This window comes from Chenopodium quinoa, unplaced genomic scaffold, assembly GCF_001683475.1.
Source record: "Chenopodium quinoa cultivar QQ74 unplaced genomic scaffold, ASM168347v1, whole genome shotgun sequence".
NCBI classification, from domain to species: domain Eukaryota; kingdom Viridiplantae; phylum Streptophyta; class Magnoliopsida; order Caryophyllales; family Amaranthaceae; genus Chenopodium; species Chenopodium quinoa.
The window spans coordinates 1,276,543-1,303,342 of record NW_018743373.1 but is presented as its reverse complement, the minus strand read 5'-3'; the positions used below and the strand labels follow the sequence as shown (position 1 = coordinate 1,303,342).

At 30.5% G+C, this 26,800-nt stretch overlaps 2 protein-coding genes and 2 long non-coding RNA genes across 4 annotated transcripts; 2 read left to right on the top strand and 2 right to left on the bottom strand.

The window, feature by feature from the left end:
- Positions 1–1,977: 1,977 nt before the first annotated feature.
- Positions 1,978–2,352, bottom strand: LOC110738090. Its single transcript, XR_002514554.1, has 2 exons — positions 2,269–2,352; positions 1,978–2,120 (listed from the first exon to the last, which is right to left on the bottom strand). It is a non-coding gene; the product is annotated as an uncharacterized LOC110738090 (long non-coding RNA).
- A 5,437-nt stretch (positions 2,353–7,789) lies between these two features.
- On the top strand, positions 7,790–9,201 carry LOC110738133 (stress-response A/B barrel domain-containing protein At5g22580-like). The gene is made up of 2 exons (XM_021918499.1): positions 7,790–7,999; positions 8,719–9,201. The coding sequence occupies exons 1-2, from the start codon at positions 7,881–7,883 to the stop codon at positions 8,948–8,950; spliced, it is 351 nt and encodes a 116-aa protein (XP_021774191.1). The 5' UTR covers positions 7,790–7,880; the 3' UTR covers positions 8,951–9,201.
- An 8,230-nt stretch (positions 9,202–17,431) lies between these two features.
- Positions 17,432–18,909, top strand: LOC110738089. The gene is made up of 2 exons (XR_002514553.1): positions 17,432–17,712; positions 18,659–18,909. It is a non-coding gene; the product is annotated as an uncharacterized LOC110738089 (long non-coding RNA).
- A 5,616-nt stretch (positions 18,910–24,525) lies between these two features.
- LOC110738132 lies at positions 24,526–26,064 on the bottom strand. The gene has a single exon (XM_021918498.1). The coding sequence runs from the start codon at positions 25,704–25,706 to the stop codon at positions 24,777–24,779; it is 930 nt and encodes a 309-aa protein (XP_021774190.1). The 5' UTR covers positions 25,707–26,064; the 3' UTR covers positions 24,526–24,776.
- Between the last annotated feature and the right edge of the window lie 736 nt (positions 26,065–26,800).

Below are 26,800 nucleotides of genomic sequence, written 5' to 3'. Positions count from 1 at the left end.
TTATAGTGAAGCACTCTTCAGTCCAGCATATCTGGTGATTTAAATATTTCATCTCTTGGGTTTTGTTTTCTAATCTATTTATATAAGTATTTGTAATTGAACATTTATTGATTTAATATTGATCATCAATTAACTTTTTTTTGCAGGCGAAGGATTTAAATGTTGTTGAAGGTGTTTTTGTTGTTCAAGCTTGTTCTAACGTTTTTACAAATAAAGGTGTTGTTGGTGTTAAAACTAATTCTCAACTTTCCAAGAGTTCCAATTCATACTAATGCGTCTACAAAATCTCAAACTGGTTATTTTGTTCCAACCATAGTTCTTGGCATTGTTCAAACTTCAACTCGGGATTGTTCAAACTTCAATCGAGAAATGCTGAAACCCCATTCCAGAAATGTTCAATCAACAAATGTTTAAGTTATTCCTCCCACGGTTCCAATAAATGATCAAGGTGCTCTTGTTCAAAGTTCTTCAAGTGTTAAAGACATAAGAATTTGTTTCTATATAGTACCTTTTTTAGTATATTGTTTTTTTAAATTCAACATATATAAATGATTATTTATCAATTTGAAAATGAACAAAAGTAAAGAACCAACAACCAATTTATAAAACCTAAAAAATATTTTTTTTTTTCATACAAATAAAGATTAAAATGAAATATCAATTACAATAATTCTTTTAACAAATAAAATCTATAACTCTATTTTCCTTCAAAAAAAAAAACATCTATAAAACTATTTATAAGATATAATCATATACACATTCATAAATGAACATATACACACATTCATAAATGAACATATAACATGTACTATTCCTTTGCAAACTTTCTTGCTTATCTTCTATTTAACCTAGATTTACGCTTTGTTTGGATAGCAAAGAAGGAAGGAAAAGAAGGGGAGGGAAAATGGAGGAAGGGAAGGGAAAAGAAAGGGAGGGGGAGGTGAGCTCCATTTTCCCTCCAAATCTCTCCAAATTTGGAGAGATTATGGTTATTATAGAGAGAGGGAAAATGGATCCCTGACCTCTCTTTTCTTCCCCTTCCTTCCCCCAATCTTTTACCCAAACAAGAGATTTTATCCCCTTCATTTCTCTTCTCTTCTTTTCCTTCCATTTCTTCTTATTAAAACAAAGTGTTAGTGTTTTTCTTCAAATAGCATCAGTTCCGCATCCTTGCTTCCTAATTTGGTCCACCTGTTGAACAAAATGAATTAATAAATGTTAATTATTATTATATATACTGCTTTATAAATGAACAATATATCTTACATTATTGAACATTTATCACTTTTACAGTGTTTGGTTTCAAATCACAAATCTAACTCTCATTAAGTTTAGTAGCGAAGGTTTCTATATGCTTCATAATGTATACTCCGCAGTTTGTATAATCACCGTTGTTAAGCCATTTTATCTTCTCCAAAACAACTACATATTCTTTAATTCCATGTGCAAATTTATATCAAATGTGTAACTTTGGACATCACTACAATATAGCTAGATTGGTTGTAAGATATTAGTTTTAGTGCATACAAATGAATATTATCAATATTATACATGTGCATAATGTAAAAAGAAATGAACATTCGTTTAGGCATATAAATATATATGTAAACTGAAATGAACCAATATTAACATATATTTTAAAATGAACATTACTTTATATGTAAATGAACATTATGAATTTCATAAATGATCAAAAGGTTTCATAGAATGAATAAGTCAGTTTCTCAACTTAAATGAATGAATATTTATGCATTTCATAAATGTGCATAACGTATCATAAAAATGAACATTTTTTTATTTAGGCATATAAACTCAAATAAATTCAAATATACAAATGAACATTTATAATTCAGTATATGTTCATATATTACCTCGGAATCGTAGAAATGTTAACATCTATACCATAAGACTTTTTAATATCTTTTAAAAGTTCTAGATCTACAACTTGAGACTTTTGTTCGTTGTTTTTTTTTTTTTTAATTTTTCTACTCTTGTTTAAATAGGTTATTTAAATAATACTTACGTTTCTTCAGAATCTGCCTTGTTGTGTTCAACGAACAAGATTCTTCTCTGAATCATCATTCTCTTTATCTCTCTACTTTGAAACATATTTTTCGGTTCTACAAAAAAAACACAAAACACAATAGATTTTAATGATTTTTGCATAAAATAGTTCTAATCAAGTTAGATTATGTTTCCGAACATGTAATTTCAAAATAAAATAGAAAAACTAGGGTTCGTACAAAAAATTGTAGTAAAATTACTTACTCTTTCTGTGAATGTTGTTGCGATTGTTGAATTTCTTCGCAAATGTATACATTTGAAGCAATTTAGCAGTATTTTAAAGCAATTTCGTAGTATTTTGAAGCAATTTTGGTTCAGATTTTTTGGTTTTGATGAGAGAGAAAGTCTAGAGAAATAAAAAAGAAGGTTTTAGAGAGAAAATGATTTGGTGGGTAGTTACTGCAGTTAATAGGTTATGGGATATGTGGGTAACATGATAAACACGTCGTTTGAAGGGGGGGTGTAGGTACCCCTACCTACACTAGGGTCTAGTGTATACCAATTACATTTTTTTACTAGGGATAGGACTAGAATCATTTGGTTTGCTTCAGCGTGGTTTAAGTTCAAAATCAGATCTAGATCGGACTCTACACATTGTTTGTGGTTCTTGTCAAATAAAAGAGTGTTGTAATTATAAACAAAAATAAATGAAAAAGGAAACTAAATTTTTTAATTAATCAAAAACTAAGAAACAAAAATGGATGAAAAATAAAAAAATTGTTGTAAATTTGTAATTAATCAAAAGTTAAGGGAGTATAACTATAAAGTGCTTCCTCCGTTCTATAAATAATTTAATATTGCAATAATGAACTTTTTGCATTATTCATCACTCTTGTTTGACCATATAATATGATTAGTACGTTAAGAAAAATATAGTCATGTGGAATCTTGTTTGATTCGTCTCATAAAATACCTTCACAATATCAATTTTTTATAATTTTTACACTTACACAATTATATATATTTAACATATAAAATGTGCTTTGGGATACATAATTTCATCTTGTTGCAATATGAATAGAACGGAGGAAATATTTACCTACAAATGGAATTGTTACAGTACACGTCGAACAATTTATATATATACAAAAGCATTGCATCAAAAAAATAATAATAAAAAAACCCCAATTAATCTTAAAGATTAACATTTCAATTTATCTCTACTCATATACATTAATTTTTGTGTTACTATATTTTCATTTTATCATTTAAAAAATAAAATAAAATAAAATAATTAGATTGTGAGAGGAGATAAAAATTACACTCAGATGGGTCAGTCTTTTAAGGTTTGGTAGTAGCCCCTGTTATGCCATTGACTTTTTGGGTCATTGGCTTCAGAAAGCAACACAAGACTTACGTAGCTTGCGGATGGAGTCTTGCAGAGAGTCATGCAGCAGCATAAAAAATAGTACTCGTTCACCTAAAATATACACGAAATAATATCAAATATATTTGTCCTTAGTTTATGTACATTACTAGAAATTTCGCAAACTCTGAAATCAAGTCGCCTCACACGTGGGCTGTCCGATCTAGCGCCCAACCCTCTCTATTCTTGCAGGCATCACCATTCACCATTACCTTTCCACTGTTCACATTGTACGAGTCGTCAACGTAGGTTAAGGGTTCAATTCCAATAATAACAATTTGAAGGTGGGGATCCTGGCCTTATTCTCGTCCCTCTCATTTTAAAATGTTGTTTGATCGGTAAATACTTAATCACAAAATTCGAGGATTGAAGTTTGATTAGAGTATGCTTAATTTAAACAACTAAAGAAGTACTCCGTGTGGGTATAGTGATTTATTTCTCCTTTTTTATTTATTTACTTTTCATTCCTTTTTCAACGTCCGTACCAAATACTCTCTTCATTATTAAATACTTACTCCATTTTTATTTTTTGCATTATTCATTTATTTAACTTTGACTATTGTTTGTAATTTATACATAAGAAAAATTATACTCTTATAGGTAATTGTTGGAATCATCTCAATAAATAGTTTATTAATTTTCAATTGTTAGAATGTATACTTATTGATAATAGCCCAAAAGAAATAAAGCAATTATTTAAAAATGGAAGAAGGGTCCCATAATTAGTCGTCTAGTCAAAGTTAACAAATGAATTAGTAGGGGTAGAAATGGGTTGAAATATATAGCTAAGTAAAAACTTGTTCAAAAAGCAAATTATTGAATAAACTTGACCTAATATTTAAGGCTTGTTTGATTACTCTCTGTATCCCTTTATGTTTTTACGATTGTACCATATGAGTATGACTCATAAAGCTCTCATATTTAATGGGTTATGGTGCAAATAAAAGGGGACAAAAGGAGTACTAAGGGCCTATTCTCATACGTTGAAGTTCAGTTCAGTTCAGTTTATTTTCAGTTGTTCAGTTTATGTCAAATGATATTGCTAATGATATAAAGCCAAATTTCATTCTTTTAAGCACTTATTACAACGACAATAATAATAATAATAATAATAATATTATTATTATTATTATTATTATTATTATTATTATTATAACGATAATTTTGTTCCAGTTTTTACTTTTTTTTTCTTTTTCTATTTTTTTTAATTGTGTTATTTTTTTACAAAGTGTTTTGTGTTCTTTTGTCATAATAATATTTTATTTTTTAATAAATAGTATATGTTTTTAAAATGTTTTGGGGTTTCATGTTTTTAATATATTTTCCATAAATATTATAATTATATAGTATATTTTTCTTAAATATTTTAGTATGTATATTTGTATATACACATATGTATAATAATAAATAATCAAAGATCACTAATCCATAGTTAAAAATCACTAATTAATAAGTTCAGTTCTGTTCAGTTTATTTTCAGTTCAGTTTTCAGTTCAGTTTTTTTTCAGTTCAGTTCAGTTCAAATCAGCTGAGTTCAGTGTATGAGAACATGTCCTAAATTAGCTTCACATGAACAATTTCGTGTTCGACATATTAGTACTCGCAAAGATCTTGTTTATTTTATATTTTGAAATTATAAAATAAAAAATTATGTTTGAAAATATACCTTACCATCAAATTATAGTATATCTTGTTTATTTATTTATTTAAGTTAGAGTCAAATTTACACATTTGTAGAAACACGACTTTGACCATCAATATTTTTAATGAGATAAGTAAAAAATATGAAAAATTATTTTATAAAAGTGGACATTATGTCAAATCTAACGAGTAACAACATATTATATGGTCATATTTATATATTATATTGGTAAAAAAAAAATCTAAGTCAATAATGATATATAAATAGTGAAAAATCTCAACTCAAAATAAAAAAATAAAAAAAATAGAGGGAGTACAATATAGCTTAACTATGCACTACTTGTGCATGCATTCTAGTTTCAACTTTCAAGTGCCTTTCGGTTTTGGGTATGTCAAGTCTGTCAAATCTTTACAGCAATATCATTTTAATAAATTCAAAAGACAATCTATTTTTATTCCCCACACGAATGTATAATTTAAATGTACAAAATCACAACAATTATTAATATTCTCAAATCCACAAGAAATAAATTTTGAAATCAAAAAAGATACGCGTAGTACTCTCTAATTTTGTCGGGAAAAGGGTATGCCAGCCACTAAAAAGAAAAATGCCATTTTCATCATATAATCCCTTACAAAAGTTACAATGCCCTAAATAAAGTTTTTATTTTATTTTTTAAAATATTTGTTATGACAAAAAATGGTAAAGTATCCCTTAATAACAAAGGTCGTCCTATGAAACCATGACTGTCTTTCCTCAAACAAAAAAAAAAAAAAAAAAAAAGACTAGTGTGTTTCATTGATCCCTTAAAAAATGTAACGCTCCTTAAAAAAAATTTAATTCAAATCTATCGTTGCTTTGAGTAGGAACGAATATAAATTAAAGGTTGTAGATTGTAATAATCCTTTACCCAATTGGATATATTTACAGTCAAGATAAGTCAACTATCCAAGCTTTGGGGTATTTCGAGGAAATATTCTTCAACAGTGAAGTTAGGGTCTATTCTCTTACGTTGAAATTTAGTTCAGCTTAATTTAATTCAGTTCAGCTCAATTCAATTCAGTTTAGCTCAATTCAATTCAGCTCAGTTCAGTTCAGTTCAGCTCAACTCCTAATTTCTTTCTCTTATAAAATATTCAGTTCAGTTCAGTTCAGTTCAGCTGAGTTCAGTCAATGAGAACATGCCCTAATTTATGTAATAAAGGTAGTACTCATATGGTTCAATAGGACTATCAAAGTGTCAAGTGAGAATTAAATAATTACTAGTCGTATAATAAATAAAGAATTTTTATTCTTCCTTCGGTCATGACTCATAAACATAATTAAGAGTGTTGTTCACATGACCTTATTTTGAGGGCTGCTGGTGGAGGGTCATAGAGTGGAGGGATGGTTTGTCCCACCATCTACCCTAAGAGTAACCTGGGTTCGATTCGCACCTCAGCCCTCCTGTGATACTTGAATTAGAGCCGGTACGACATCCGTACCCCATATAACCATGAATCCATGATACTTGAATTCCATGATACTTAAAATTTGAGGATTGTTAGTAAGGAATTAGAGCCGGTACGACATCCGTACCCCATATAACCATGAATCCATGATACTTGAATTCCAGAGATCGTTGAAGAGACACATAACTACAACAATTTTTTTTTTTTTTAAAAAGAACAATAAACTCTACAAAATAATACGGAGTATGCGAGTATTAGGATGATGATATAGTAATTTTGATTGAAATAGTAAGAACAAATAATAAAATTATTTCATTATGTGACTCTGAAAGTCTCAATTATGACTTGATTAATTCAAGAAAGGATGACAAAGGCCTGACTTCAATCGAAAATACTACGTACTACCTCCGTTTTGTTTAGTTGAGATATTTTCATTACCACGTTTGTGAACAAATATTTTTAACACTTAATATCTCTAATTATCAACATTGTAAAATTATCAAAAAGTGGATATTAATAAAATATATATCGAGACGATTCAAATAAATCCTACATTACATGACTATATTTTATTATATTTATAAATCACAAAAGCAAGTCAAAGTTAGTGTGTGAATAGTGTAAAAGTCAAACGGTGTCAACAATATCGGAGGTAATGCTTTTTTTTTATACAAAGAAAAATATATCTAGCTAATCCGTAAATCTTTAATAAAAATATGTTTTATTTACCTGATTTTATTTATTTAAACTTATTAAAACTAAAACTTATTTAGGTGTAATTTATACTTAGATGACTCTTTCGGTCTTTCCTAAACTTATTTTTCTGTAACTAAACCTAATTGAACTTATATGAATTTATTACAGCTGAAATAAATAAAACAAAAAAAAAAAAAAAAAAAAAAAACAGACGTTTAAATCGATTTACTTTTAATTTCAACAGCTTTTTATAAGCAACCCCAAACCACGTGCAAAAAAATACTAAGACTTTAAGAGTTGGGACACTTCATTGTATTGTTAGGTTTACACAATTGCGTTGGTCTCAATTTCGACAAAAAATTAAAAAAATACAATCATATGTACCATATTCTAATATTTTGTGTCTCTTTTAGAACTGCATGTATTTGTTGGAAAGTTGTTGCCAGCCAAAAATGAGCTTAAATGGGTCATGGGCTAAAGGGTCAATTGGGTCAATAGCCATGTTACAAGGACAGTTCATGATTTTTTTTTTAAAATAATAAAATATATTTTTTTATTTGTGTATAAATACATACTCTAGGTTAGTTGTTATAGTACCAAAAATATTTCTTGGTGCGTTATATTTTAGAGCTTGAGTTAGTAGTGTGAAGGTAGATTAATAATGGCCGAGTTCAAACATTTGGTGGTGGCAAAGTTTAAGGAAGGAGTTGTTGTGGAAGACATTATCAAAGGCATGAAAGATCTTGTCTCGGTTATTGACGAAGTTAAGTCCTTTGAATGGTAAGTCTTTTTCACTATAACTTGCTATTTTTAACATACATTACTTACATGAATCACTCCTTAAATAATGAGTATAGTACTTTATCGATCCCTAATTTTATTGGGTCTTTTTACCATATAGTCTTATTAACAAGACAAATGCTAACAAGCATCTCAATCTAGATCAATTGTCAAAGAGAATCATTACTTTTATAAAAAAAAAAGTATCTTATTAATGATCAAAATGACATTTTTTATGAGTCTACTTTCTAGTTTCTTTTAAAATTAATCATATTATACCATTAAGAACCACTAAGGCCAGGTTGAGGTATAGAGATCAAATTTTATGGGACTCGTGTAAGAGATTTCTCCAATATATAATAAAACCTATGTCATCTTATTAATAATACTTTTTTTTTAGTCTAATCTTATTAGTATCAATAAGTGTAATAATATTTTAGACTGGTCTAAAATAAATTGATATTAATGTGATTAAATACACATAAAATCTATTTTCCTTTACTCAAAAACTCGAAATAAATATATGGTATAGTATGAGATGGACATACTACTCCCTCAATCATGTTTAGATAGTGATTGTCTTACAAAAAAGTCACTACACATAGATGATTAACTTTCTGAGATGGATCCGAGGTTGTAGTTTTCTAAATATTATGGAATTCTCTAAATAATTACATTGGGTGGTAAATTTAATTTGGTAAATCATACCTAATGTGTAGGGGACAAGATTTGGAGAGCCATGAAATGCTTAGGCAAGGGTTTACACACTCATTCTTGATGGCATTCAACAACAAAGAAGATTACGCTACATTCTTGGCTCATCCTAAGCATGTTGAGTTTTCTGCCACATTTTCTGTAGCAATTGACAAGGTCATCTTGCTAGATTTTCCTATTGTCCTTGCCAAGCCCATCAAGCCTTCGGACACCGCCGCGGCCGAGCCATCGGCTTAATTAGGCTACACCCACTACCGTCACCACCACCGGAAGCTGAAGCTTAATTAGACATAAAGATGTCGTTCAGATCAATCCAAGTAATTAATGTGGTGTTTCAAGTGGGATTAATTAGATGTTTTTGTTTGTTTGTTATGTTTTAATCTTACATCATAGATGTGAGATTTAATTTGCATGGTATAATTACGTGCATCCCCTTTCATGTTCATCATTATAATGCAGGCATATGATAATTTATCATGTTTTTCGTACGACTTTTTACTTTTGTTTTGCCTTTTAGCTTTATCGCCTTTATGTTATGATAATCATGGCTCCCTTCTATAGGACTATAGTTCTGTATGCGTTGTTCGCCTCTTTTAGGTCTCTTTTTTTTTTTTTTTTTTAAGCTTATTTTTAATCCAATTCAGCTTCAATTAGGACATGTTATCTTCATCTTATTTTCAGTTCAGTTCAGATTCAATAAGTTCATTTCAAATTCAATAAGTTCAGTTAAGTTCAGTTCTTAGTTTCCTTCTCTCATAAAATATTCAGTTCAGTTCATTTCAATTCAGCTTCAATAAGTTCAATTTAGTTCAGCCAATCAAAACAGGCCCTTTGTCCGTCTTATGGTTTAACTGTTGGATACATGAGTACATGATGACTACTCTCGTCCTTTAAAGTTAATTGGTTATGATTTATCAAAAGTTAATTTTAGTAGTTTGCCTTAATTACAAAAAAGTTAATACTCCCTTCGTATTTTAACAAGTATTACACTTACTAAATACAGTCGATTGGCCGTATTTTAATAAATGTTGTATTTTTTTTTTAACAAAAAGCTACTTTTTAATAATTATATATTTCTCCTCTCATGGTCGGTCCCTAGCTTAGCTAAACCTAACACTGCTTTTTTTAATTATTTATTTTCAATTACATTCATTACTTTTCAATAAACAATATTTAACTCCACTATCTTTAATTTTATTTTTTTATATTCCAATTATCCCACTTACCTCTTATTTTACACATATTTTTATATGTGATCGGGGTTATTCAATTTTCTCAATCAGGGGTTACTTAAGGGGTTAGGTTAGGAGTAACTTGGTCAGGGGTTACTTGAGGGGTTACTCAAGGGGTTACATACTTGAAGGGTTCGGTCATGAGTTAATTGAGGTGATACTCGATCAGGGGTTACTTGAGGATTATTCGGTCAGGAATTACTGATCAAGTGTTAGCTGGCCATCACACGGAAAAAGCTCTGCTTATTTTTTTTAAGTCAATTAAATTACCTAAAATATGTATCGGTCAAAGTGTAACACTTAATTAAAACGTTAAAGGAGTACTTGTAGTTTCTTTCAATAATTAAAAAAAAAAAAGTTACATTGAGTAAATTGATACATTTAAGGGTAGTAAAGAAAGTACTAACTCCTTTAAGTATTAGTTGCAACTTTGGAATATTTTATATCTCACAATTAATATCCCAAAGTTGCAATTAATATATAAATTAAATTACGGTCGAAATAACGAGAAAATTGTTAGCAGTAATGAAGATTGTAGTTTCTGTACAACTTTTAATAACCCTAATAGAGCTGGAAAATGCTCAATAGTACTCCGTAACATTTAAATTAACACTTTACTTTGTGTTAATTACCTAATCAGGTCAATAAGTACAACATGTATGTAAATACAGTACAGATTATCTGTGAAATTTGCAGGTGTAAAATCATAGATTTCATGTGTGGCTGCTGTAAGGTGTGTGCCTTCCTGAACATGTCATGATAGATTAACTCACTTTCTTGACATTGTCTTAATAAAGCGTACTCATGAATGTCCTCATTGACTGATTTGACAAATTCTTGTCTGCCACTTAACCAAGATTATTGCAAATGTTGTCTATTCTTCATGTAAGCTAGCCTTCCACTGGTACAAATTGGAGGATACGAATTCAACTATTTAGTAACTAGATGAAATTTGTATTGACATAGACCCACGATGGGTCGGTCTGATTGGATTGGGTATGTTCGGGTCAAGGTTAATATTTTAATCCGCATCAATTTGGGTCGGATCAATAATTTTGGGTCAAAATCTGTTAAGTCAAGGTTGATTTTTCATGGATTAGGTCAACTTTAAATCGCTTCAAATTCTATTGAGCTACATTGATATTGGGTTTAACACGGAGTAACTAGGTTAATTTTAAATCTGATCACTTTGGATAGGGTTGATTCTGGTTTAGCCGATTTCATTTTAGTTCAGTTTGATTAGAATAAGGGCATGTTCTCATACGTTAAAATTCAGTTCAGTTTGATTAGAATAGGGGCTTGTTCTCATACGTTGAAATTCAGTTCAGTTCAGTTCAGCTCAGTTTAGTTCAGTTCAATTCAGTTCAGTTTAGCTCCTAATTTCCTTCTCTTATAAAATATTTATTTCAGTTCAGTTCAGCTCAGCTCAGTTCAGTTTAGTTCAACTGAGTTCAGTTAATGAGAACAGGCTCTAAGATTGATTCAGTATTGGATCAATAATTCCAATTCGATTCCAATTTAGATCCTTTTCAGGTTTGATTGAAATTGGATTGAATCGACTAAATTCAATTTTCAAATAAGGTCATTTTTTAATAACCTGAACATTATTTGAATTATTACCTTATTGTTTGGTCAATATCTGGTTGTTTATGTGTTATTTTCGTATCATTTCACGGATACTTATTAGTTTTTAATTAATTAGATTAGACCTTGTATTAGTTCTATTTTTAAGCTAAATTAAAATCAAATTATTGATGATTTAGTGAGACGATAACTAATGAATTAATGACTAATTGTTAGATGATAGCCACATATAGTCGGGTTATGTTTAAATAATATAAGAAATTAAAGAAAGAAAGTTCTTAACGAATAATGAAACAAACATTTACACGAATCGAAGTACTTATGTTAAAGTAAAAAAAAAAAAAATTAATTTGAAATCATGTCAGATTAACATCAGGTCAAGTTAATATTAGATCTGCTTAAGACATATCAGATTAAATAGCTATTTTTCAGGTCAATTTCAAGTCGGACTGAGTTCCAATCGAGTCAACTTTGTGTCAGGTTTTGAGTTCAAGTAGAGTTAGGCATGGGTCGGGCTGGCCTACAGGCGGCACGGGCTCAACACGAGAATGGCACGGCACAAGCACGATAACCGAGTAGTGGTCCGTGGGTCGTGTCGTGAACACAATTTTGAAAATTCGGCACAGCACGAACGCGTGGGCGGCACAGTACTTTGGCCCACAGCTCGGCCAACCAGCACGGTACTTGGCATGGCCAGGCACGACCCAGCACGACATGTGATACGCCAAGCACAACACAGCTCGTGTAAAACGGCTACTCATTTTCCGCTTTAAATAAATTAATTATAAAAATAACATAAATAATAAAGAACTATAATAATAAAAATAAGAATGTTAAAAATAACAACAACAATAATATAATAATAAAATAACATAAACATAAATTAATAAAATTATTGAGAGTGAGGGATAGCTTAAGAAGTTAGAGTTTCCCTCCCGATTTCAAGAGATATTGGGATCGATTTTCACCCCGCGTAGCTCTTTAAACACAAACTAATTAAACTATTTAAATAGTATGCCCATTTTAAAAGTTATTCAAATATATATATACATGGGCGGCACGGTGACCGGCCCGACATCGAACGCCAAACACGTGGGCTGTGTCGTGGGCTGGGGTGTGTCAACTGGTGGTCCGACAGCCGGCACAGAACGACCCGCTAAAATGTAGGCACGGCCTGCGGTGACCTGGCACTGCACGATGCCCACCTTTAAGTTCAGGTTTGGTCAAATCAGTGTTGAGTTGAGTTCAAGTCAGTTACATAATTGGATTTGGATACTAAATTTCTTTGGTCAAATAAGGTCTATTACAGCTCGAAACAAATGACCTTTTGTATGGGTCAGGTCAGTATGACATCTCAAAATACAATCAACAGAAAAAAAAAAAAATCGTTTAACGGTCTTAAATTGAGGGAATGATAATGGATATGTATGTGATTTTGCAAGAATTTCAGTGTCCTAGTTTGTGTTATTAATGAAAATAATTTTTTTTAATGTATTAAATGACATATTCATTTTCTCAAAAAAAATGACATATTCATATGCACTATTAATAAATTACAAATAAAAAAATATTATTAAAAAAAATGTCATAATCTTTCTATAGACATAAATATTGATATATTTTCATAAAATACATTTGTAGTTTTTTTTTTTTTTTTTGGTTGTAAATTTCATACTTTCTCCTTTATTTTATTTTATTTTATTTTATGTGCCCTATTGTGACTATGTATAAAATATAATAATTGAATTTAATAATAAATTCATTGAAAGTGTTGAGACGATTTCAATAAGTTCAACTTATATTTTTTTAATATAAGTACAAAATTTATAAACGCTAGTCAAAATAGATCAAATTAAAATGCAAAAAGTCTCAATAAGAACTTAAAAAAATGGAGGAAGTATATGATAAGGTCAATCTTGTCTAACAAAATCTTTTTATTTATTTGAGTTTTTAGTAGAAGTAAAATTTTGGAGTACCACACAGGTTTTAGGACAATGTTGTTGGGTCCCAATCAACTCTACGTCAATATTACCTTCGTTTCTTTTTATTAAACACGTATTTCTTTTTAGGAAGTTTTTTTTTAGTTGACACGTTTCTTTTTTGGGGTAAATAGTTGACACGTTTCCTTTTTGAAATAAATTTTTTACCTTGCATTTACCAGCTATCCCATTTGGTTTTTCGTTATCTCTCACTCTCTCCTCTCCTTAATATATGTGTCTAAATCAAACGCGTCAACTAAATAGAAACGGAGGAAGTATTATATACTACCTTCGTTTCTTATTATGTGCAACAAAAGAATATTTTATATCTCACAAATAATATCTATTTGTTGCACATAATAATAAGAAACGGAAAAAGTTTTTCACTTTGGGCTTATTCAGTATGGATTTGTTTTTGACCACCCTTTCAATAGGCCTCATATAAATGGAGTAAATAAACACTTATAAGCAAGTCATCACTTCCATTATTCTTTCAATTCCATATGATACTTGAGTTGCATACCCCAACAATCCTCCATTCAAACCAAGGACTACATAACATTTTATGTGAGAGTTTAAACCCGACATACCTATACTTAATCAGAAGGCTAGGTTAGGTTTCATCTTTAGGATTTTTTTTTTTTTTTTTTGGGGGGGGGGGGGTGAGGAAGGGTCAGTTCTTGGTAGTTAAGTTCTAGTCATCTTCTAATTTTTATTTTGAGGGATCAAACACGAGGTCTTTCCTATCAAGTGAGCTCCAAATCTCCAATCATCACTACACCACCGACCAATGCTCAAAAGGTTAGGTTTCATATTTTTTATTACAAAAACTTTTGTATACATCCGGTTTACACTAATATTAGTGTACATCGAGCAGTATAAGGGTAATTTTTAGCTAATTTTAGGGTAACTTTTTGCCTGTTTTTGGGTAACTTTAAACATTATACAATTTTTATATAAATAGACAACAAAAAAAGTTTTATAAAGGTAATTTAATTACATTCAATCACTAATAATTGATTTTTAGTCATTTAAAATGTGATTCTTTATTAATAAAGTGTAGATAATTTTTATTTGAATTGGGTTACTTTTATGCATATTGGGGTAACTTTTATTCATTTCATAGGTAACTTTTAATTACTTTTAGCTATCTTTGTAACAGATTTTTTTTAAAAGTTTGTGTTTTTATTATTGTATAGGTACAACAACTACCTTTCAAATGCCAAAAGGGATTCAGACTTTATAAGGGAGCATTTAGGTTACAATTAGGCCCTAAGATGGAACAACCTTTATATTATACGGAGTACTTTGTAATAAAGACATGATCCTTTTTATGAGACAACATTCAAGCTACATTTTGGACTGGGAACTAGCCCATTTGAGATAATAGGGCCCAATTCACTTGACAACAGTTGGTCCAGGTGAAAATGAAGCTCTCTCTCTCTCTCTCTCTTTTTTTTTTCTTTTTTTATTATTATTATTATTATTATTATTATTATTATTATTATTATTATTATTATTTTTAGTTATCAGCATTTACCTAGCTCAACAAAGGTTACAATCTTACAAAGCTTAGTATTAGCTTCTATAATTGGTCAAGAAATTTCAATCTTGTGAGAAGATGTTTCTAAGTTTTTCTATATTTTACTTTATAAAAAATAAAAAACAAAATAAACAAAACAAAATTGGTCATGAGATTTTTCATGATAGACTGTGATATCATAACAAGCAGACATTAATCAGTTGATAACTACTTAGGGCATGTTCATATTTACTAAACTGAGCTGAACTAAACTGAACTGAACTGAACTAAACTAAATATTTTATTAGAGATGGAAATTATGAGCTAAAATAAAGTGAACTGAACTGAAATAATTGGAGCTAAACTGAACTGATTGAAGCTGAACTGAAATGAAATTAAGTAATTGTGAACAGACCCTTAGTAGGTTTTCAGAAAGACAATGCATTGTAACAAACTACCAAACTCTAGCATCTTTTTTTCTTTTCTGTGTGTAAACATACAATATAAATATTGGTGTAATTATGGCAAAAGATTTGTAATAAGAGTTTTTCTCTTTATTTCTCAAAGATGAAGTGAGTTTACTTCTCAAACAATAATATTGATGCTAGATCGCTTGCTAGAATGTATTCTACGTGATTCTTTTAGGGGGCGTTTGGTTCACAGAGTGGTATAGGTTTGGAATCAGGAATATGATTAAGGTGGTATCGGGTTGGAACTTGATACTTAATACCACGTGTTTGGTTCAATTCTGAAATGAAATATCATCCCCTTAATTTCATATATTTGATACCTAAAGGAATGGAATGAGCCAAACCCACCCACCCCCCCTCCCCCCCCCAAGGTTTCTAAACCCCATGCCATATGGGCTTGAGGTATGGGTTTATAAATCATATTTTTGACAAACAAACATATGACATGGGTTTTGGTTATTCTAAACTCATACCTAATACCTATAATACGCGAACCAAACGCCCCCTTAGGCTTTTAGTAGCTAGTTCTCAGTTTTGGCTTGATCTAATGGAGATCCTCCTTGAAAGTAATTTTCAACGTAATTATATTGAACGTTTCAATCACTTTAATAGTTTTATGTAATGATTACCACAACGGTATAATAATATATCTTTTATAAAGATTGTTCCATTTTATATATTTTAGATTGTATACAAATATTTAACCTATTGGTAAATAATAAACAAGTCAGATTGACGACTATTAACTCTTTCCTCCGAACTTGTCAATGATTGACGCTTTCTCTAATTGCAACAATAATAATTGTATGTTTATCTACTACCTTATCATCTTTCTTTCTTTTTTTTTGTTTTCTTTTTTGGGTAGTCCACAATTAGCTAGCTAGCCTCAAAATTTTTCTTCCACTACAATTTAATGACACCACATTTAAATCATTACTATAAGTAACAACTTTATTTTTTAAAAAGGAATTGAATCCAAAGCATATATATATATATATATATATATACACATCACATTATTGGATTAAAAGTAACAAATCATGGTACGTACGTAGAGTCGAAAGCAAAGCAGCAATTCTGATATCACATGACATTAAATTTGAATATGATGCTGCTAGCTAGCTTGTCAGTTAGGGCATCCATCCATGGTGGACCTCAGTAACAACACCATTAAATTCAAAGAAAACTAGATCATATACACTATATATGCTTATAGTCAATCATCAAATTTCATCAAATCATTCAAATGGTTGAAGTTATTTCATCTATTACAATCATTGCTCAAGACAGATATAAAAAAAGATCATATTGAAATAAATTTGACAAAGCCGGAAGTTTTTAAACGCAATCGGTTGCACCTAGCTAGCTACTGTTAGGTGCATCAAAAGGTATTTGTTTGCTCCTTGTTTTTTAATCTTCAAATGATTAAAAAAAAATACTTTTTTACACCCAGATACATGTAAGAATATGAACACTTGATTAAATTAATATAGAGTATTCGTAGCATGCAAGAGAAATATATAAAGATTGAATATATCATAAATGTTGGCTATGTAGCATGCATGCAAATAATTCGAACAATATTTAATTAGTCTAAATATCACCTATTTTTACCACCTTAGTTTCTTATTATTTGTAATAAAAGTTTTTTTTTATCTCACAAATAATACATCTTTATTGCATATTATAAGAAATGAAGGTAGTATATAACTATGATCGCATCTCTTATGAATATGATTGACTCTTCAACTCAAACATAATCTTCCTTTACATGTAACATGTATATTGGTCTTATTAGGCGTTCTCCTAAAATCAATAATTGATAATAATGTTTGATTGTTATATATATATATATATATATATATATATATATATATATATATATATATATATATATATATATATATATATATATATATAGTGTGGATCACGTGAAAACAATCCTATGGCTGAAAACTGAAAACGGGCAATTAAGACCATTAGATTGCAATCTACACTAACTCAGCAAATCTAACAGTTGAGATTTTCTCCTCTATTTTCATGCTAAATACAGAGTATCTATACTTTCTCTCTCTCCTCCTTCATTTTCCACGTTCTATTCTCTTTCCTCATACTTTCTCTCTCTTACTTTCTCAATTCTTGTGCAAAATCCATACTCACTTTCAATTACTTCGATTCTTCATCAATTTCTCAGCTCTACATCTATTATCATGTGAGTAATTCAGTTAAATTTTATTTTATTTGATTAATGTCGCTAGTTTTCTTGATTTGAGGTACTTAATTTAGCTTTATGAATTTAGTATTCCGAGTTTCATGCGTATTTTTTTGTAGATTGAACTTGAAATTTTAGCTCCAAATCGGTGTGTTTTGAGTAATTTTGTTTTTGAGTTTTTCGTTTTCGATTTGAGTAATTTTTTTTTACTTTTTTTTTATTTTTGTATTTTCTTCATAATTGTTGTTTTTTGAGGTTTTTTTTTCATAATTTCGTTATACCATTGTTTCTGAGTAATTTTTCAAGTTTTTGGTTTATGATTTGTATATTTTTTTAGTTTTTTGTTTCTGATTTTTTTTTAATTTTGTAATTTGCCTTTTTTTTTTAATTATCAACTTGATTTGAATTTTTGAGTATCAACTACATTTTCATTTTCATTTTCATAGTTGTAGGTTTGAATGGTATTTTGTTTAACTCTGATTGATTTTAGTTAATTAGGTTTCTATGAGTAATTTTTGCACTTAACTCTGTTGTCATTGTTTAATTTTGTAATTTTTGCATATAATCTGTATGCATATTAGTGGAATTTAATCGTCACGTGATTGAAATGTTGGTTGTTGGAGGTCGAATTGGTGATGTTGGAGTCGGGCTTTGGTGGCAAATTGGTGGAGCAATTGGTGGTTGTTGTGTGGGTGTGAGATGCGACTATAACTGATTTACAATTTGAAAGCCCGACTTTGGTTGTTGGAATACAAGTCTCAGCTTTTGTCTCGTTGAAATGTAAATGAAACATCCAAAGTTGTTTCAATCACGTGGTTGTTATCAAAAGAACATCATGTGGTTGTTTATTTTGCCATTTATGCATCATATTTGGTTTCTTGGTTTTGCAATTAGAATTTTTATATTCTTTTCCTATTAATTGCCACAATTGATGGTGTTTGCTTAGGCAGTTGCTCGTGGTGTGGTTCGGGAGTTACTGCAGCTCGGATTGGTGTTTGGTCAGTGGTGCAGCGGTCGAGATTTGGTACGTACGTTGGCGAGCTAATGGTTGCAGCTAGTTGTGCAATTGAGGTGGAGCTACTTGAGTGATAGCCTGATAGGCTTACATATAGTTTGGCATGTGGTGATATAGTGACCTTTGGGTAAATGGTTGTAACCTTGTTTCTATATATAGTGACCTTTGTGGCTTTGTGTGAATATCGTCAAAATTGTTATACTTTAATATAGGGCTTGTTTGGTTGCCTTTAGTTTTCATGGGCACTCAAAATTCCCATGAATTTCCTTTTAGGTATGTTGTTTGGTTGATATGAAAAAACAAAAATGGGGGAAGTCACAATTCATGGGAATTTTCACTTCCCACAAAACATGGGAAGTTACTTACCCACCCCTCCCTTGGTCATTCACAATTCCCATGATTTATAAATTCCCACATGACAACCAAACATATTTATGTAATTCCTAGGAATTTTAATAAAGGAAGTAATTTCCCATGAATTAGAGTTTCCCATGGGAATTTACTTCCTACATCAACCAAACAAGCCCATAGTTAGCTTTTTTTTTTTGTATATAGTGACCTCTGGGTAAATGGTGTCAAATTGATATAAATATCCCAAGTTTATATATAGCTACCTTATTTTTGTATATAATGTCCTTAGCATCATGGATACGTTGTAAAATTTGTTTCAGTCAGCCTATTTTTGTATATAGCAATTTTTATGTAAATGTTGTTAGAATTGATATAGTTACCTAATTTTTATATACAGTGACCTTTATGTAAATGGAGTAAAAAACTCAAAGTCGAAATAATTACCTTATTTCTGTACATAGTGACCTTTATGTAATTGGAGTCAACAACTCAAAGTTGATATAGTTATCTTATTTTTGTACATAGTGACCTTTATGTAAAAATGTTGTCAAATTTGATATAATTACCTTATTTTTGTATATAATGACCTTTGTGTAAATATCGTGAAAATTGATATAGTTACGTTATTTTTATATATAGTGACTTTATTTTTATGTATAGTGACCTTATGTAAATGTAGCAAATTTAGATAAAGTTACCTAATTTTAGTATGTAGTGACCTTAAAACGATTAACTTGATTATATGTAAGGTTGGAAAGATCTTAGGGATTTTAAACCGTCTGATCTTTTGTGATAATATTGAATGGTTGAGATTTGTTGTTTTCAGCTTAAGCCTTGTTTTTAGCATAATCCTTGTTTTCAGCGGAACCACCCCGTATATATATATATATATATATATATATATATATATATATATATATTATCTTTAAGGGCCTGTTCACATTTACTGAACTGAGCTGAACTGAACAGAACTGATTGGAGCTGAACTGAACTGAACTGAATTGAGCTGAAATGAATATTTTATGAGAGAGGAAAATTAAGAGTTGAACTGAATTGAATTGAACTGAACTGAACTGATTGGAGCTGAACTGAACTGATTAGAGCTGAACTGAACTGAATTGAACTGAAATTAAGTAAATGTGAACAGACCCTAAGTCGATACTATTATTATTACAAATTGGATCTATGGTTTTCCAACCAAAATAAATACTCCTTTCAATTAATTAATAATATCAGAAGATTGTTGATTTGTTGATGAGCAAATTAAAGTTAAGAATTCATGCAAAATTTTGTTTTTTTCTCTTTTTTTTACAGAGTAATCTTTAGAATCTTTTCTGACGAACCACGCGCTACAAATTAATAAGTCACTGTGAGCTGCAAGAAGTTTAAGCAAACAGTTTGATGATTTAATCGTATCCACATTCATATACACAAAGTTTTCATACGTAATTGGACACAATATGTGATCAAAGTTACTTAATCAGGGGTTATTTAGTCAAAAATTACTTGATCGGTAAGGAATTATTCGGTCCGTACGTATCAGAATACTATCAGTCAATTACACGATGTAACCAGCAACACAAAAAATACACTGCCACATACGGAGTACTCTGTATTTATTATTCCGACTGCACAAATATTTCATTAAATTTGGATTCATAAAGTTTTATTTGCAGATTATATAAATCCCCTAACGTTCAAGGTACGTAATCAACTGCACGTACGTACGTTATAAATAAACAACATCATTCGATGAAATTCTGCCTAATTGACTCCAACTTTTCTTCTGTTTTTCTCCGATCCATCAATTCTGTGAGTAGTGAGAGCTTTAATAGTTTCCAATATTTCATTCAATACAACTAGTTTTGGCCCTATACAATATCTTTGTGGGTTGAAAGTGAGGGATAGCTCAAGTGGTTAGAGCTTTCCTTCCGGTTCCAGGAGATCTTGAGATCGATTCTCACCTCGCCCATGTGGCTTTCTAAAACACCAAAAAAAAAAAATCTTCTTAGGTTTTATTTTAATGGTAAGATGTAGAATCCTATTTAGATGCAATTCATCTACATATATATTTCATAAATTCTTATATGTGGCTAGCAACATAATGTGATCACTTCACATAATCAAACATAAGACAATGAATTAAGTTATAGGGGATTACGGTGATGAGCAAATGGAATTACCTTAATGTATGTAAGTTACTTAAATGATAAAAAGGAGTTACTCTCTTAAATAGTGGAATTATTCTTTCATTTTTTTTAAAACAAAAGAAAATGGATTACTTAGCTTGGATGAACAAATGGAGTTACTTATTTCTAAATTACTTGATTTTACTCGTATAATGAATTTGGGTTACTTTTATAGACAACATGAAGAGCTACTCTTATGAAAAAATGAGTTTACTCATATATATAAATGAATATTACTCTTATAAATCAATGGGGTCACACCATATGACTAGCCACATATAAGACTTACCCTATATCCAATAATAATATAGCCTTTTATAAGTTATCGAATCGCCAACCTATATATGTAATGATAATATAGATCACTGTCTTACATAATACTCCCTCTGTCCCTTATTGATACTTTGATAGTCTCTTATGACCAATTTAAAGTCCCAAAATGATAGTATTATTCGCTTTTTTCAAGTACCATTAGTATTATTATTTTTTTTATCAATATTCTCTCAATTTGCAACAATATTAGTGCAAATTTAACCTTTTTATATAAATTTTGCTTTTCTAAGTACTTTTATTACTTTTTCTCTCTACTTTTTTGCATATCCAATGTAAATTTACCTTTCCAATGTATTATACTACATACTTATAAGTTTATTAATTCCCATGAAAATTGTCTATAAGGGACTATCAATAAAGGGCGGAGGGAGTAAATTACAAAAAGAAATATAACAAAATTAATGTGTATAACCAATTAAACCACATACTTCCTATAATATTATTAGGCAAAAACTAATGAGCGTCCTCGGGGCGTTAGATAAGAGAATTAAAGTGCAAATATTAGAGTAAAATTAACATTAATTACACCGAACGACGTGTGATTTTGTCATGAATTCCTAACTTTATACCATTTCAACCAATATAATTTATCCTTAACTAACGCCCCGGGGCGCTCGTTAGCAAGATCGATATTATTAAACTATATTACGCTTACTACTTCACTTAATACTTCCTCCGTTTCTTATTAGTTGACACGTTTCTTTAGTCACGTTTGTCAAAGCGCAAATCTTAACGTTAATATCTATGGTTACCAATAAGCAAAAATTATAAAAAGCTGATATAAATCACAAAATATGATCAAGGGGGAGTGTGTGAATAGTGCTAAAGTCAAAACGTGTCAACTAAAAAAACGGAGGTGGTATTCCTTAAAAATTATTTCATTTCAATAAAATAAGTTTTTATTTACAAACATTAGTAACTTCAAAGAGAAAATATAACAGAAAATCAATCAAAAAATATCGTTTGATTAAAATAATTTGATTCACCCCAAAAAAAAAAAAAGAATTAGGATTATTATTATGATTAAAACTCTTAACTAGAAAGAAAAAAAAAATTATGATCATTTGAAGTTGACCCTTGTGTGACCTTATCTTTTTTCTACTTCTCTCTATGCCTCCTCCTCTCCCTGTAAATCCTTGTTCCTTCTTCTTATGATGATAGAAAAAATGAGATAAGAGCAAGTTTAGCCCCAAGTCTTAAGAGTTGGATGTGACATCATTTTTGGTGGTCCTCATTGAAAATGATGATATCAAATTCTTATCAAGACTCTCTAAGACTTGTACAAATTTATCACTTTAGCCTTAAGACTCAAATATATGACATATTGTATATTTGTATGTAGAAAAGTGTTATAAAAAAATAATAATAAAAATAAAAGTGAGGTGGGTCCCAATCTCAAGTGTTAAATTGAGTCTTGAAACATACTTGCTTGAGATTTAAGAAGAAAAATGAAAAAACTCTTAAGCATAAGTCTTTAGACTCATTATGATGATGTCACTCCAAGTCTTAAGACTTGGGATTAAACTTGCTCAAATAGGTGAGAAATAAAAGAGTTTGATGAGATGATAGCAAGATGATAGTAAGCTTCATGGATTAGTTTGCACCTTTGATCCCCTTTCTCTTTGCATTGATATGGAGGAGAAATATTCTTCATTTCACACAATAAGATAGAATAATCCAACTCCTAAAATGCATTTACTATCTCTTAAATTACAAGATTATCTATCCTAAATGAGACTAATTTAATAAGTACAGAACTCACTTAATTATTGACCTCTAATCTAGCATGGTCTCATTATTTGGGACTCCTTTCTTTAGTTGCGGGCCTCTAGTCCACCTTTTTATTCATTTGAGACCATTAACTATACAATCTTGATCCAATCTTTATGAGTTGGTTATATTGTCATTACCAAACTTCGAGATAAAGGGCAAGCCAAAAGTAGTCATCTACACTTTTGGGGAAACATCAACATTTTTGTTGATGTGATTCTCTTAATTAGATTTTTAGGGTTGTTGTTCTCTTAATTATTTTCATATTAGTGTCATTTTCTCAATTTTGTCGGCCTTTATTTTGTAGCTGAGAAAATGGGTATTCCAATTCAATATGAGCTAATTTATTTTACAAACATTTCAATCTTAACGAAGTTAATTTATGGATTTAAAATTGTGCTCGAGAATATGATTAAAGGTTTTTTTTTTTTAATTTATTTTTTTAGAGCATAAAGGCGGTGGTGAGAATTGATCTTAAGATCTCTTGCAATCGGGAGGAAAGCTCTAACCACTTGAGCTGTTCCTCACTCTCAGAATATTTTTTTTTTGGTGTTTAGAGAGCCACGAGGGCGGGGGTGAGAATCAATCCCAGGACCTCCTAGAATCAGGAGGGAAGCTCTAACCACTTGAGCTATCCCTCACTCTCCTCCTCACTCTCAGAATATGATTAAAGTTGATTGTTAAAATTTCAAAATGTTGAACGACTTATTGTAATTGATTTATTACTGCCAAAATAAAATTTTAAATAAAAATTCAAAAAGTGGACAAAATCAGTAAATACCATGGTTGAATTCTCAAATTACCCCCACTTCCCTCCCCAAAAAAAAAGGGAAAAAAAAAAGAAAAAAGAAAGACAGTAAAAGGACAAAGCTATTTGCAAAAAACTGCATAAAGCAATTTCAGCTGTTACTCTTGTATGAGATCTTTTTGGACCTCCCCTGCTGCCCATTTTGGCATCTAATTCCTACAATCCTTCTCACTTTTTACTTTAAATACTGCTTTTTCATCATTGCTTTCCTAATTGTTAATAATAGAATACTACTAAATGATTAGTTAAACTAATCCTTCTAATAGCTTGTCATTAAATTACTTTAACCTGATAATATAATGTTATTCATTTGCTCACATAAAGACTAGATCAATTTTCAAGAAACATTCATAAAAGACTCAAATCAATGCATTTCATAACACTTCCAAGATTGGGATCAAAACCCGTTTACATCATAGTTCGTCTTGCCTCCCTATACAGCACAAAAATTAAACCGGAGGCATTCTAAAATAATCATTTTTTTTTTCTTATGTATTTACTTCCTCTTTATCAGCAGCAATTACATACAACCAAACAAAAACTAAAGTTGAATTAAGATGAATAAAAATAAGAACAAATTTAAACTAAGATTTATTTTCTAAGAACTCTTACTAGCATATATGAGCAAAGAAAACTCCACTCTTTCTTGATCTTTTTGTACCAATTTTTCTTCCAACCAAAGCCTACTTTCACCCCCACTTCTAGTCTTGAACATAAATACTGCAGACCCTGAAAGTGGATTGAAAAACCAGTCATGAACATCCCACATCAGATCAACAAGCAACCCGTCAACGAACACGGTCTGATTGCCTCTGAAGTTCCACTGCAACCTCCTAACTTTGATCACTGTCCGCTTGTCAATACTTACATACAGAACAGGCTGCTTAAGCCTCTCGTGATCTTCGCTACATCGGATCATTATCTCATGACTTATACCTGAATCACAGAACTGAGCTTTGGTAGAGTAGAGAGCGTTTCCTGAGTAATGTTCTCTGCGAGAAACGAGCTGTACTGATTTTGACAGCAACGAACTGTCAGTTTTTAGTCTCTTGGTGACGGCTTCATGAGCGAGGTCACCAAGAGCTAAGGTCAGTTCGGAGTTAACTACTACGACTACGTAGTAGCCGTCTACTGGTTCAGGCCCGGAATGGTATGTTGCAGACGAGAGATCCCAGTATATATCCACCTTTAAAGAGTCTACCTCGAGCGATTTCTGGCCTTTCTTCTTACGAAAAAGGCGAGAAAATGTGTTGAGCTTGAAAGAGGCTGAAGAAGGGTCATCACCAAAGTTTATGTTAAGACCGCCCTGGCCGAGCGGGTTCCTACACCAAGTTACTGTAATCATGAACTGCTTTTGTTCAGGAAGAAGGACGGCTTTATAGAGAAAAATCACAGCATTTGGAACAGAAGGGGTGGGATTCAGATTCGATAGGAGGCCCGGTTGGTGATCTTGGTTTATGTAACTCGAACACGTCGTTTCGGATATCCGGACCGCGTGTTCGCTAAAACATGTTACCATGTCTCTCATCTTTGCACAATTTGATGAAATGAGAGTAAAAAACAAAAGATGGATTTCAAGAATTTATTTATGAAATTTAGGAGTAATTTTAGGTGGAGGAGTTAGAGTTTTGATGAGCAAAAAAGGGGAGTGATATTAATTTGATTACAAGAAAGAAGGAAAGGAGATCCAAGGAATTCTGACAAACACCATGTAAATGTATTTATTATGATATGTATTGCACCTTAAAATCTGTAAATTTGTAGTATTATGGAAGGAAAGGGAATAGAAGGTTGAAGGGGATCCTTGAGTCTGCCAGTTCAGCTTATCTATATTTTTAAAAAGAAATGGAGGGGACCAATAACAGAATATTTTTTGAGTTTTATAAGTTTAAATTATTTGTGTTAATTTATACTCTATAGTAAAAAATGAATTTGAAGTTGTTTGGTTTAGTTCAACTAATTAAATTTTCTAGGAGAGCTAATGTCTAAATTTTAGCCTATTTACCCGGGTTGTACAAATTATTTCATGCACTTATACTCGGTACTTTATATCTAAAATGATGCTTACGACATGTGCTTATACTATGTACTACCTCGTTACATATTAGTTACATATGTATTATCCCAAAGTTGCAACTAATATATAACGGAGGTAGTAAGTCATCTTAATTACTTGTGTTAGTTGTATATGTGCCAGATTGAGAGCATTGTTTTGACCATTTTTAGTACCCTTAAGTACATTTGTAGACCCATTGAACCTTTTTATACGTGTTAATGAAGTACTTTTTTTCGTTCCTTTTTACTTGAATTATTTGTAGTTTCAAACTCGTATTTACTATTGCATAAATTTAACAGTAAATATATTTAATTACATCGAGACAAATCTATATATAAAGGTTTTCTTGTTTTCTTGTGATATGATTCATAACTATTAACAGAACTAATGTTTTCTCAGACATGTCCTACTATCAAAAGCATATGTTTAATAATCTTATTCATTATTTGGATTGTATTTACCCTAAGATACATAATATACTACATAGGTAAGTAGCATTAATAAACCTTCTACTACTACAAGTATCAACACAACTTAATATTCAATGAATCTATTTTCATCTCATT

Coding starts and splice junctions, on each gene's coding strand:
- LOC110738133 (XM_021918499.1), top strand. CDS start 7,881: ATGGCCGAGTTCAAACATTTGGTGGTGGCAAAGTTTAAGGAAGGAGTT. Junction 8,000..8,718: donor GAAGTTAAGTCCTTTGAATG/GTAAGTCTTTTT, acceptor CCTAATGTGTAG/GGGACAAGATTTGGAGAGCC.
- LOC110738132 (XM_021918498.1), bottom strand. CDS start 25,706: ATGAGAGACATGGTAACATGTTTTAGCGAACACGCGGTCCGGATATCC.